Here is a 14,282-nt window from a genome sequence, read left to right as displayed (position 1 = left end):
TGATTTACAGTTTTACATATCCCTGTTTCCTGTTGCCACTTCTTTATGCTGTGTATTCGGAGTCATAAATCAACAGGTTATAATGCTATATGACTGTAATATTGCAGATGCAATGTAAAGTTTTAACTCACTTCACTTAACTCACTGGTTATGATCAGGATCTCAGAATAAATGATACTGGCACAAAATGTACACATATTAAAATTGATCTCGGTTTATTAAAGCAATAAAACAGAAAGTTTTTAAAAATTGTTTGTGGATTTTGAAAATTGTGTGTAGCCTATTGGTGAGGTTAATGTGATCTGAAAGCATGAGATGGTTCACATTTTAAATGGTGAAATTGTCACTGTTGTATATTGTTTATCATGTACCAGGATATGAATTTGACAACAGCCTACACTCTCACAAACACTCTCACAATCCTGTAGTACCTGGGGATATTGTACATAAATTTATTGGTCTTTGTAGGTGATGAACATCATTTAGTGTTGATTTTTACTATTGAAAATGGAAGATTTTGGAACAGAAAAACATATATATTATATTTCCATTCCCTTGTAGACAGGCGTTATGTGGATACGGATTATTCCTCTAATATTTCTTTTTATTCAAGAACTCATAATTAGGACCATTTGAAATTATATTTTTCTAGTTTGTTGTGTCAGTCATGATTAAATAGGATAAAGATGTTTTCAGTGCTTTGGTTTTTATCAGGTATATTAAGTTCCAGTTATGTACAAAATTGAAGTCTTTGGAACTTTTTCAGAATTACAGTCTGTGCCACTTGTCGGAGGGCTAAGTTCAGTAATATTGTAATGATGGAAAAAGGCAAGAAGAGGCTAGGAGACTCATGAGGTTTTGGTCAACTTCATCAGTTGATATTTACTTCTCCTCAAAAAAATCTAGTTACCAGTGCAAATGTTTAAGTTATGTTATGTATATCCATGGTGATAAAAAAAAGAAGATTTATCTGATGGACTTTGTTCATCACTGACCACTACAGTTGTCAGCACATTTGTTGATGCATAGTCCATCAACTAGTGATCATGCCTGTAATCAGCTGATCACTAATTGACACCTGTTACCAGTCCATTGATGAATGACCCCAGTGGTACAAGTCCTATCATATGTCAATGACAGTCAAAAACTCCTTACATCACTATCGCAGGCCCTCATGACCTTGCTGACCAGGTTTAGCTGTTCACATTTACCTCCTAGTCCTAGACACGTGAGTCCATAGTGCAGCATTGTTGTACTGATAAGAGGAATTTTATCACTGTCCAGGTGGTCACTATGTGTCAGGGTCACCACTGTGTAATAATAAGGTTTTACTATACTTCCTCAGCCCAATGTACTGATTTGTGTCTTTTCATACATTTCCTATGAAACTTTTTAGGGTCCTACTGACCTTTCTTTACTGCCTACTGCTGTGCCTAGATTATCATTTTTCTATGCAGTAGTTACAGTTGTGTTTCTCAGTGTAGCAGGACACTATGTGGACTTCACTAAAGCAAAAAATGAATCTCCTCTTAGGGCTTTTCTGAAGCAATGTGATTACAATGTTTGTCTCATTGCTTGACTTGTTCTACTGCATTGTGACACCAAATGAACAGATCGTTGCTGATGGTTTACGACGAGATATCCATTGGTGATGACATCACAGCAATTTATTCACCATGGTAGCATAGATAATCTGTCAACTTTATAAGGGAACCAGTATTATTTTATCCTTTTTTTCAGAAAAAGAACTAAAGTACTAGGCTAAAGAAAAAAACTAATTTCAGCTTCCTTGTCAATTAATTATGAAAATGTTTTGCTAAATTGTATTCTATGATGCTTGTTCTTAAGCTATTGTCAGTGTCTGTTATCATGGTTATCAGTCATCTTCAAAAAGGTAGCCTAAAGGTTGAAACTTCTTCTCAGGTTCAATTGCCCGCATGGGTACAATGTGTGAAGCCAATTTTTGGTGTCCCCTGTTGTGATATTACCGGAATATTGCTAAAAGCAGCATGAAAGTATACTCACTTGCTATTTAAGGAAGTATTACCAGAGCTATGTGTTATTAGATATATTTGATTAGTTTGAATAGGAAAATAAGGCAACATCATTTGCATCTTTTTTCACCAGAATGTAACCACACAGTTGTGTCACTTCAGTGTCACCTGTCAGGTCATTGTACTTGAGTGTGTTGGCTCATAGCAAATGTGTATTGGACACTCAGGTGTACTACTACAGGTGAATGTTATCAGTAAGTGCCAGATATTACTCTGATCTAGACAGCTTGATGATGTAGATAACAAGCATGAGGACCTGTTTACTATCTCTCCATATGTCTGTCTAATTATATCAGGTATGTGTGTGCTAGTTTCAGTGGTGTTTTCGGTAACATGAGGCTAAATCTATCACTGGACAGTTTTTGCCTTCTGATGTAGGTCAAGGAAGCCACCGACATCTATGTGATGCCTGATAACCTGGTATTCATGCCACTTGTGTACGGCACTCTTGAGTGTCTGAAAGATAAAGTTGTTACGTGAATTCAGTGAGGTGTCTAGGATTGTCTGGTAACTTCTTCAAACTAATGCACATCCTTGTTAAAAAAGATTTATGCTGCTATATTCTGGTACCAGTTTCCAGTTAAATACCAGTAAATTGTTACTTTAATTCCTTTTCGCTAGTAAAAATTATTTCTACACTTTGAACTCTAATATGTGGGAAGTGCTCTTGTGACATAATGAAGTCATTCAGTTGCCGAGGAAACAGTGCTGCTCAAAATCATAGAACTACAATCAAATTGACTGAGATGAGCCATTTTTGGTTGTGTACAGCAGTGATAGACTGTGTGTGTGATGCTGCTGCCTTCAAAGAACTTCTTATCATGATTGTTTGAATGTCAGTTGGAAAATCACTTGGACACCCATGTGCTATGTGATGATTTGAATAGTGGAGCCTTTTATGATGTAAGTTTGTGACTGCAGGTCATAGTGATCGGATGACCACTTCCTCCTCTGTACCTTATTGCTGGGTGTACATATTTGCTTCCTGATTTTTACTCACATACAGTTTCTTATACAACATGTAAGTTGTGTATAAGCATTAATCATATTGATAAGCAGGCACTGTCATGTAAATATTTGCTACAGTTACCACTCCAGTTTTATGACTATGACAGTGATATCAGTATCTGGTAGTAGTTTCTGTATGGGCATTCTGATGTTGTATGTATTTCATGATATCTAACCTACCTTTAACTCTTCTTAAAAGTTATTATTTCTCAAGTAACTGAAACTTAGTCTGTTGACAGTGTAGGTGACATCTGTATTTGTGAAATTGATGGACTGATGTTGCTGATATAGGGCAGATGTGTTCCTCTTAATGATGACATCTTTTGGGTTTTTCAAATTGCAAAAAGTACATTACACACATGTAGATCTAAACACATGATATGACATATTACCCTGCAATCCCATTTCATCTAATTCTCTTCATACACTGGAACAATAAGGTAAAATAGGTGAAAACAGAAGGATAAAAAGAAATGTTAAATATAGTTTCTATGGCAACCAAGCATTCCTTGGAATGGAACAGTTAACATGCTTACAGCATCATTTAGGAAAGATGTGAAGGGTGTCATCCCTTGGTGTTATAGGAGTGGAATTGGTATGAAACTTTTGGGGTTTGTTTGAGTCACATTTGCTCAGAATGTCAACAAATACAACTGAATGTCTCTAAAAGCTAACATATGATTGCTCTTGGATTCAGGTGGTGTTTGATTTATGCTCTATGAGTTATCTGAAGGTCGTATTAAAACTATTATGGTATTGTCCCAGTCGGACACTAAGTTTGGAAATTTATGGATTTGCCATATGTAACATATGTCATATTTGGGATTTCACTTTCTTAGTAAAGTACAAATTCTAGTACTTTTTTCGGTTGAGTCCCATCCGGGATTCGAACCCGCACCCTCAGAGTCAGGCACCTAATCGCCAGCACACAAAGTCAGCCGCCTAGCCCGCTCAGCCACCGCGACTTCCACCAGAGCAGACTAGGCGGCTGACTTTGTGTGCTGGCGATTAGGTGCCTGACTCTGAGGGTGCGGGTTCGAATCCCGGATGGGACTCAACCGAAAAAAGTACTAGAATTTGTACTTTACTAAGAAAGTGAAATCCCAAATATGACATATGTTGCATTTGACCACTTTCTAAATGGCATCGTGTAATCATTGCCATATGTAGTTCTGTAATCCCTTAGCAAAGTGACCTTCATTGGGAAATGAATGACAACGAACTTAGTAGTGCTTATCCAGGTGACTTCACCCTCTGCTGTCAATATTTATGGATATGTTGTATACGTTAATGTTCATGAAGTGGTGAAGACATTGCCTCACATTAATAAATTCCATGATGTGCAAAATAGGTTACTTGAATTGCCAATACAGCTGGCTCAGTATTATACATCTTGACAAGGTCTCCATTGCTGTCAATATCACTATTTTATTGTGCTCATGGATATCTCCTCTAACACTTCTTCACTGATGAAGCTGAGTTGATGAGAACATTCCCACTGATGATAAGGCAACAAGTAATATCACAGGATCAGCGATCAAGGTCACAAAATGAAAGCTGTCCTCTGAAGTCTTTTGGTTACATTTGTTTTCAAAGTGTTGATGATTTTATCACTGAATATGTCACATCTGTATAGCAACAACTGTTTCATCCATGAAAATAATGTTTGTTGTCCCAAGACGCAACACAGAGGAGGGGACTGTGTATTCAGCAGCCTCGGTCCATCCATTTGTTGGCTCATCCTATTTCTTGTTAACGCGATATCTCATGAACTGTTGTACCTTATTTTCAAAGTCACCTTGACTGACCACTTTACATGCACTTATCGACATGATGTCTGATGTACTGTTGTACCTAATGTCTTCATATTTGGATGACAGGATATCTCATGAACAGTTGTACCTAAGGTCTTCAAATTTGGTGACAGCCTACATTGGGAGATTTTGCAGATGCCAGTTTGATTTTGGTGGCCTTGACCTTATTTTCAAGGTCACCATGACTCTAGTTAACGCAATATTTCATGAACTGTTCTACCCAATGTCTTCAAATTTGGTAACAGCCCACATTTGGGAATTATGCAGACACCAGGCGAAGTAGGTGACCTTGACATTATTTTCAACTTACCTGGATTCTTTGACCATTTCAAACGCGGTATCTGGTAAAATGTTGTACCCAATGTCTTAAAATTTTGTGACAACTTACACTGGGGAATTAGGCAGACACCAATCGATTTGACTGACCTTGATCTTATTTTCAATGTGACCACAAGACAGTCCACTTTTTTAACTTACATTAACGCAAAAAACATTGCAACCCATACCCTTAATTTTGTTGACATCCTACTTTGGGTGATTGATTTTCCAGACACGAGTCATTTCATGCATCTTGTGTGTGAGCAAGAAGTTATAAATAGTGAATATGCTATAAATATTTCTTTCTTATTTAGTGGCAGGGGACATTGCCTCATTAGTAGGCTTGTTGTAAATGCTTGCCACTAGCAGGAGCTTGTTTGTTTTTCATGGAAGTATATGCCTGGGATAAAGTATGCAGTATCCTGCTTGCAAAGTCTCCTTATCTAATGTTAAAAGTATCATTAACATTATGGTAATCATACATAATGTATATGACATGTTATCGCTACTCCAGCAGGCATATGTGTCAAATTCCTTCTCTGTTATCATGATTATGTGCCTCAGCTCATCAGCCAAATTTCCATTCTTCAAAGTTCAATCAAAATCCTTTCTTTCAGTAAGTATGAAGTCCCTTGGGCTTGTTACAAATCGCAAATTATATTGCTTTGGAATATTAACTTGTGGTCCTGTTAGTGTAGCATATAGATTTGAATGGTTCGTGGATAGACAGGCTACCTTGCCTTATTATACTGATACTGTTACTAATGATGTGATGCTCCTTGTTTTTCAGGCAACAAGACCTTGGTTTCTGCGCTGTGATAATGGCAGAAGCTCATGCCGCTGTAGCCTTCTCCTTCACTGTCACCCCAGATGGAGTCAATGTCAACCTCAACCATGAGGCTATCAAGGCAGTATGGGACAGTGGTTTACTGTCCTGGAAGAAGAGAATAGGACGTATGAAAGTAAGTTCACTCTATAAGCATTCAGTGTTTGTGGTAGGTATTTACAAATGCATGCAGAAATAAAATTATAAATGTGTAGTCCAATCTATGTGAAATGGCCATTTACATTCCCAATCCTCAATCATTTCAAAATTTATTGGTTTTTATGTATTTTGCTGTTTTAATGTACTTCTTAAAAGTAATCAGATCAGAATCTATCTGTGCAAAAGATGCAAGCAAAATATTGTTTGGATGTTGTTTCGCAGGTTTCTGTGTTAATGCGAGCACAGAGCATTGTGACAATACAACAAAGGCAATTACTCAGGCCTGCATAAGAATTTAACATTGGGTAATATGAACAGAAGATAACAAGAAGAGATAAAATGCCCTGTTGCTTGGTTTCCTGCTTGGAGTATGCAATAATCAGTGTAAACTTATTAAGTCCCTTAAGTATTTGTTGGTTGGAGTCATTGTCAGTGTTTAGGAGTTAATAGACGGCCTTGAGCAGCAGACACTAGGACCATAGTGACATAGGATTGTTATTCACCTAGCCTGCAGACATATACTAGAGGTTGTCACTTTCTATAGTTTAGTTATCAGCTCACAATAGCCTTTATTTGGTTCATGGTTCACAGATCACCTGCTTACATGACGTTACATCCTTGTCAACAGGGTCTTGATGTAATTTGTGTTGGAGGTTATATAATGTCTCTACTTCTTGTTTGACAGAATATTTAGGTCAGACCAGTTATATTTCTTGTTTTATGGATCTGCCAGTTGTATTTTTTCAAGAAAAGAAAAATATGTAAAGTAATTTCGGTGGACCAAAATCCATAAACAACAAATACAATTGATCTGGCCTTGTGAAATAAACGCTGTAAAACAGCATGATGTTAACTTCAAAAGTTATTTGTGCAGCCACAAGTACAAGGAATTACTGCATTTAATTCAAGAGTTTTTAGATTGAGATGAACATTATTAATGATATGAAACAAAAGAAGTCAAGCTTTGTGTTTGTGTTTGTAACTGTAATGACTGTTTTAACTTCAGAACAACTTCCATAATGGAGTTTACCCGGCGTCCCCGGTCTCACTGATCTTCACAATTACATTGATACTGGCTCTTGTCCTTGGAGGATATGACCCTTCCTATGGCTGTATCTCCTACATCCAGGCCCATATCCCACTGTAAGTCTTGGCATTGCAACTTTGATTAGTTAATAATATACAGTGAGACCTCGGATATCCGGACATCGTTTTTCATCTGGATAATTGGAATATCTGGATATCTGGATTATAGCTTTTCATCTATTTCAAGTTAGACCCAAAATGTATATAATCATCAAGCCTTTATTGCACATGTATAGACATTAAAAACATCATCACAACATAACAAACCATCATACTGTGACATTTGTTAATCTCACATTTGCACAGTTATGACTAGCAGCATTGTCCAAAAGTAATATGACGCGCCTACCATGTGACCTCATCTGCCTATCAAAGTAGAGCAGCCAATCGCTGAACAGTTCAGACGTCATTCAGGCTTTAGTGTTGAACCTGTATCTAGCATTCATCTTCGGATTGAAATCATTTCTGAAACGTGGTCTTCTTGATTTGCCAATGACAAATGTTCCAAAATGTTTGCTTATGTCGTCCAAACTTACTTTGGGATTCTCTTCTTTGTAAAGAGAGATGTCTTTCTTTTCCTTGGCTGTCGATGCGCAGCGCTTGCGTTATGTAGGTTGACTAGCCATTGTTTACACTTTTGCTGCAGTTCAAATGTAGCGCTTTGTGATATCAATTTTATTTATGTGACAACAATAAAATGAATATACCTCATCATTTTCAGCACTGATATCAAGGTCCTAAACAACTGAAGAGACTGGTATACTCTGACAAACCCAAACTCTGATAGAAGCATGCTCGTATGCTTGTAATTTTCAGGGTCACTTGATGCAATTAATTTTGAGTATTTGAGTGTGAAAATGAAATCCAAAATTTGCGTTAAACTCTGCAATAGTCTTTTTTAGTTGACATCAAATAGGTACCATGATGTTGATACCTTTTTGTGTCTGAAAAACAAGGCCTTTATGTCATTTGGTAACCTTTTGATTGCTTTATGATTCATGCTTCAGCCTGGGTGTAGCCAGTACGTCCATGTGCCTATATGTGAGCTGTGTGTTGTTCTCTACACTTCTGTGGCTGGTGGTAATCTTTGCCATACAGTACACCCTGCGTCTGCTCCTTACCTACCATAACTGGATATATGAGGTGCGCGGAACCATCTCACTCAGGACCAAAATCTGGATGGTATGTATGCCTATCAGTAAGATGCATAATGTTGTTCACCATTAAGTCTACTGATTGCAGAATGCAGCCTTCCTGTCAAATTATAAGATTTTATTTGGCGGGTAAGGGGAGGTGACTCGTAGGTGAGTAATTTTACTGTTTTTCAGGGAAGTAGACATTCAAGTTTCCACATCACTGTCAAAAGAAGAAGGGTGATAATAGCAATATAGCAGTATGAATCATAAAAAAGTATACAATAGCAGTTTTATCATACAAATTGCATTTTTCTGTCATTAAGCTTTCCTATATAGATATCAGATTGGAAATGATTTTTTATCCCCTTGGCATGTAAAATGGGGGGAAGTAGTCAAAACCTCGCCTGTCTGTCCGACCGTCCATCTGTATTCAGTAACCAGTATTATGATGTCGGGTATTTTGTGTCTGGTGGATAACTCCAAAAACCTTCAGTATTTTTCAACAAAAATGGACAGATAAATCAAACAGCACCTAACGTGGCGCCTTTTGCAATTTCCATTTTTTTGTCATTTTTATTTTTTCTAGGTTTCTAAGGAAATCATTTGAACTTAGCCTCAAATAGGGGTCACGTTCATTTCCAGAACACAACTGGGTGACCTTTGTTTCTGGAGCATAACTCGAAATCTTAGCATCGTTCAGTAATACTTGACAGATATATGAGGCAGACCCCAACGTGGTGCCTTTTGCTATTTACAGATTTTTTTATTATCATTTTCCAAGTTGCGATTTGAACTTAGTCTTAAAACATAGGGATGGGCTTTGTTCCTTGAGCACAACTTGAAAACTTTTTGAAATCTTTCAGAAGATCTTGGATACATGATACATGAGACAGATCTTGAAGTGGTGCCTTTTGCTGTTTACAGATATATGGCATTTATATTTTTAATGATTTCCATGGAAAATATTAAAACTTAGTCTAAACAAATATCAAGTATCTGTCATATGATTTGTCCTTTCAAATATGTTGGGGTGGGGGGATATGTCATCTTTGATGACTCTTGTTTATTTTTCCATACCATCCAAAGATTAAATTTCCAAACAGTATATGTCTCAATATTTATCCCTCAAATTAATTGCGTTCTCAGCAAGATGAAGCTAACACATATTTTTCAGTATCCTTTTGGGTCATATACTGATATTGATGTTACTGATGATATTGATGATACTTAAATTAGAGATGTTATATGCAAATTGTATGGACTACTTTCACATTGTGAACAAATCAATGATTTGCTTTGATCAGGAAAATTCATGTTTGATAATGATAGATGGTTGCTAAGTACAAAGTTTATTCCTAATGGAGGATATTTACCACCCCAGAACAGACTTGTCTAAGAACCTGAATAGTATCCTTGTTATCTCCCTTCATGTAATGCACCATGTCTGTCTGTCTGTCCATCCATCTGTCTGTAATCATTTTGTTTCTGGTGTATAGCTCAAAAACCATTTGATATTTTTCAACAAAAATTGGTAGCTATAACAACAAATCTATGGTCGTGCCCTAATTACAGGCTATTGTCATTTTTATTTTTCTTGCTTTCCATGAAAACATTTTTTACTTAGTTTTAAAGGGAAGGGTGGCCTTGTTTTGGGAGCATAACTCAAAAACTTTGAATATTTTTCTGCAAAACTTGCTATATGTATCAAACAGAATGTATATTTGTGCCTTTTGCTATTTACAGATTTTTGTCATTTTTACCATTTTTGGTTTTCATGTAAAGTTTTTGGACGTGGCCTCAAAAAGGAGGTGTGGGCTTTGTTTCCTGAGCACAACTATAAAACCATTCAATATCATTCAAGAGAACCTTGCCGATTCATGAGGCAGATCTTGAAGTGGTGCCTTTTGCTATTTACACTCTTCTTGCATTTTTGTTTTTCATGATTTCCATGGAAATGATTCGAACTGAGTAACATCAAGCTGGACTTGAAGTGACTGTCATATGATTTGTTCCTTCAAATGTCTGGGGCTAGGGGGAGGTGGGGAGGACATGTTTTCTTCTGATGACTTATGTTTAAATTTGTTATGTTTGTGTTTCAGGGCCTAGTGCGAGTGTTTGGAGGTCGAAAACCTCTCCTTAACAGCTACCAGGGTTCTCTGCCAAAGCTGTTTGTCCCACCACTGGATGGCACATTGTCAAGGGTGAGTTTAACATGGAAGTCACTCTCATTATTCATCTTGGCCAAGGAGGTTAAGCAAATGGGGAGTTTCTGTTGCAAGTGGTTCCCAGCAACCTATACTGGCAACAGACTTATCATGTGGTCAGACTCAGTGACATGGTTTTGTTGCATGTCATAATATTCTGTTGTCATGAATATATATATAATATATATATATATAAACAGATTTGTGTTTCTTTTGTTGTTCGATATTTCATAGTTCACTGGATTGTTTGGTTATTATTCAGGTATTTACAGGCTACATATTTAAGCCACAAACAGTTACGAATGACCATCAGTTCACAAAACCAAAATATCTTTGCTCTGATGCTGAACAGACACAAGAGTACAATTACTGAATGGTATGTAACATGACTGTTGTCTTACAGTACCTGAAGTCAGTTCAACCTCTGCTGGATGATGAGAAGTATGCCCGTATGGAAAAGTTGGGTCAGGAGTTCCGTAATGGAATTGGACCCAAATTACAGCGTTACCTTTTGCTCAAGTCATGGTGGTCTGCCAACTATGTGTCTGACTGGTGGGAACAGTATGTCTACCTTCGTGGGCGTTCACCTATCATGATCAACAGCAACTTCTATGGAATTGTAAGTTCAGAGGGACTTGCTATTAAATAGCATAAATAAATAAGCAGCTGAAATAGTGCATATAGTTTCATTGATAACAAAGACAAGTATTGAAAAATACAGAGTTTTCGTTTGAATATTTCAATATAGTCAAAAATGGTAAAGGAAGAATTTGATTGGAATACCTGAAATCATTATACTGGCTACTGAATTCAGTTTGGTTTTTACTCTGAATTATTCCTACCAATATAGAAAGTTTTGTGAAATTTTCCACTGAGAGACTGAACATGCTGAATGCAATTTTCCCAGGATGCTGTGCTGGAGAAACCAACAGGCGTGCAGGTGTCACGTGCAGCCAACATCATCTACGCCATCCTGCAGTACAGACGTGAGGTGGATAGGGAAGAGCTCAAGCCGGTAACTATCCATTGATGCTCTGAACTCATTTAGACCCATGAAGATCCAGGTAGAATAGTCTTCAGCAACCCATGCTTGCCAGAAAAGCAAATGTGCTTGTTGTGAGAGGCAACTAATGGGATGAGGTGATCAGACTTGCTGACTTGGGTGATATGTCATTGGTTCCCTGTTGCACAGATTGATGCTCATGCTGTTGATCTCTGGATTGTCTGGTCCAGACTCGATTATTTGCTGCCATGTAGCTGGAATATTACTGAGTGAGGTGTAAAACTAAATAAACCAAACTCACTCAGCTCATTAATATGTTGGGAATGAGGGGTGTGTGGGTATGCCCACTCTGGGTTTGATTCTTAGCAATTGTGCCAATGCAAAACACATTCTTAGTGATCTACATCAGGAAGCAGATGTCATATAGTGTGAAAAAATCTCTCTTGTTCCTTGTACTATTTCATTGTGATATTGTATCAACTTACAGATTGCAGATGGAATATGGGCAGTTTTTAAACTCATCCTATTTCCCGGTATGCGCTTTTATCTCTTGATTCGACACTGAGTGGAATGATGTAAACTTTTCTCTCTAGGCCTCTCTTGTCCATCCACTCAAGCACTCCATGCCACCATCAGTATAAGACAGCTTCCCAAGTCATGCAAAGCATGCAACACAAGCCAGTAACTACTCTGAATTATCATTCTATTTCTTGTCACGTACTAGTGTGGGCGTGTTTCCTTACACTCTACAAAATGAAGAAAGTTGATGAGAAGAATAGGAAGAAATGGACTCGTTGTGAAGAAATGTACTTGTTGTAACAAAGTGTTTTCAGCTAACGATCCTCTTTTGCTGTGTGTGGATTGTGTTGCTCAGTGCAAATGGGACAATCATTGAGGTATTTCCTGTTCTACTAAGCACGTTTCTTCATCCAGGTCAGGTGGTTTTTGAAGTCCCTACTCATACTTTGTCTTCACGTCAGCATGGGATGTCTGTTTTCTACTCACTGAACCCGTTGCCCTAGATCTCCTACTCTCCTACTCGTACTCTAGATCCAGGGACCATTGCTCATGTGTTGTTACTTCTCCATAGCAGATTTCTTTATGTATATCTCCCAGTTCATCCCAATCCAGACATCGTTCTACTGATAGAACACATGACCAATGAAGTTCTGATTATAGAACTCAGCTTTCTACAACTTCTAAGCGGATTATTCCAGTGTCATGGACTCCTGCACATGCGACATCTACTCCCCTTGGTGTGGCTGCTATTAGAGCTGTTTGGAATCAACAACAATCTGCATCTTCGTCGATGAGTGCTCTATCTACTAGACATCCTACTGTACTGTGGTGTCCAGTGCTGATGTTCCACTGGATTCCTTGTCACCAGCACATTCCAGGGGGAAGTTTGGACTTGATGAGCCTTCAGTTTTATCCTAGATTGTGGAGAAGCTCCGCCTTCCGATGTCATAGAATGCTGAGACAACGAGACTTGGCGTCTATTATTTTCCCCAGCGTCCTTGTATTGTGCTCATTACTTCATCTCTGGATAATGGTTTCAAGTGCCTCAAGAGGATTAAAGATGGCTTCTCATCACCTAGATTCTCCTAAGCGGTAGATTCAATGTTTCATTCTGCTAGCTCTATGGCAGGCCAGGACTTAATGGCAGTGGCAGGAACTTCTGGGTCTACTGACATCAGCTCAGGCTTTGACAGAGAGGACAGCTGCAACTTTGACAGTTGCATTGCTTCCCGTGACCATATCTTGTGTCAGAGAAGCCCCCAAAATTGATTCAGAATATTTGCAGCAGATTTTATTTGAGGTAGTTCACATTGATGCATCACTCACAGAATGGGGGGATCCACTTTCTTCATCATCAGATCGCCGGACTCAGGTCATGCACAGAGTGACACCTACACATCAACTAGCTCGAGTTTTAGGCAGTTCTCCTGGCTGTTTGTCATTCGGCATCAGAACTTCAAGGTTCCTTCCTGCAGATTCAGATGGCCAGCTCCAGCGTTGTCGACCATTTAGGGTCGACTGGATCAGTGAAATTTCTTCAGATGGCGTTTTGGTTCTTCCATCTAATCTCCTTCTACTCAGATTAATTCAAAAGCTTTGGGCGACCACTTAGATTCTACTCTTTTGGTCGTACCTTTCTGGCTAGAAGTTGCTTTGTTGATCTCATTCAACCTACTTCTACACCCTCACTTAGACCAACAACACGTATCCCTGCACACCCTGTTTCTATACATGTGGCGCATCTGCAAAAGTCTTGAATTGCCAAGGGATATTTTCAGAGAGTGGCTATAACCATTTCGTCTACTCATTGGCCTTCCACTTACTCTCGGCCACCGTCCTATGGGCTTATACTTTTGCTGGTTTACAGCCGCCAACAGCTGCCAATCCTCCCATTGGGTCAATTTGATGTTGTTCTGGAACTGAATGTTAAAATTGGAGTTTTCCGAGTTTTTAAAGCAGGAGCAGGCCTGATTATTGTCTATGACTTTAATTTATGGGGATACCTTGAAAATCATGGCAAAGTGGCATCTTTCTCATAGGGGTACGTCCCTCTTCTGAGGTTGCAGGCGAACACCACATTGCTAGAGAGCACCCACATCTCTGGGAGTCGTGCTTAGTAAGTCAAGAAGTTTTGGACAACTCGTCACAAGCATAG

General features: G+C 38.3%; 1 protein-coding gene across 5 annotated transcripts in view; it reads left to right on the top strand.

The window, feature by feature from the left end:
* LOC137286570 (carnitine O-palmitoyltransferase 1, liver isoform-like) overlaps positions 1-14,282 on the top strand; it is a 33,933-nt gene that overhangs the window by 7,549 nt on the left and 12,102 nt on the right. For 4 of the 5 annotated variants that reach the window (XM_067818506.1, XM_067818507.1, XM_067818508.1 and 1 more), the window contains exons 2-7: positions 5,985-6,156; positions 7,186-7,322; positions 8,273-8,447; positions 10,501-10,602; positions 11,009-11,224; positions 11,513-11,620. In XM_067818506.1, coding sequence (XP_067674607.1) covers positions 6,016-6,156; positions 7,186-7,322; positions 8,273-8,447; positions 10,501-10,602; positions 11,009-11,224; positions 11,513-11,620 — 879 coding nt within the window. In that variant the 5' untranslated portion in view covers positions 5,985-6,015. Of the gene's footprint in view, positions 1-2,485; positions 2,958-5,984; positions 6,157-7,185; positions 7,323-8,272; positions 8,448-10,500; positions 10,603-11,008; positions 11,225-11,512; positions 11,621-14,282 lie in introns of those variants that run through there. The other variant, XM_067818505.1, reaches the window with a different exon arrangement.

The sequence above is a fragment of the Haliotis asinina genome, chromosome 6, assembly GCF_037392515.1.
Source record: "Haliotis asinina isolate JCU_RB_2024 chromosome 6, JCU_Hal_asi_v2, whole genome shotgun sequence".
NCBI lineage: Eukaryota > Metazoa > Mollusca > Gastropoda > Lepetellida > Haliotidae > Haliotis > Haliotis asinina.
Note: the sequence above shows the minus strand (reverse complement) of the source record. Positions and strands in the feature narration are given on the sequence as shown.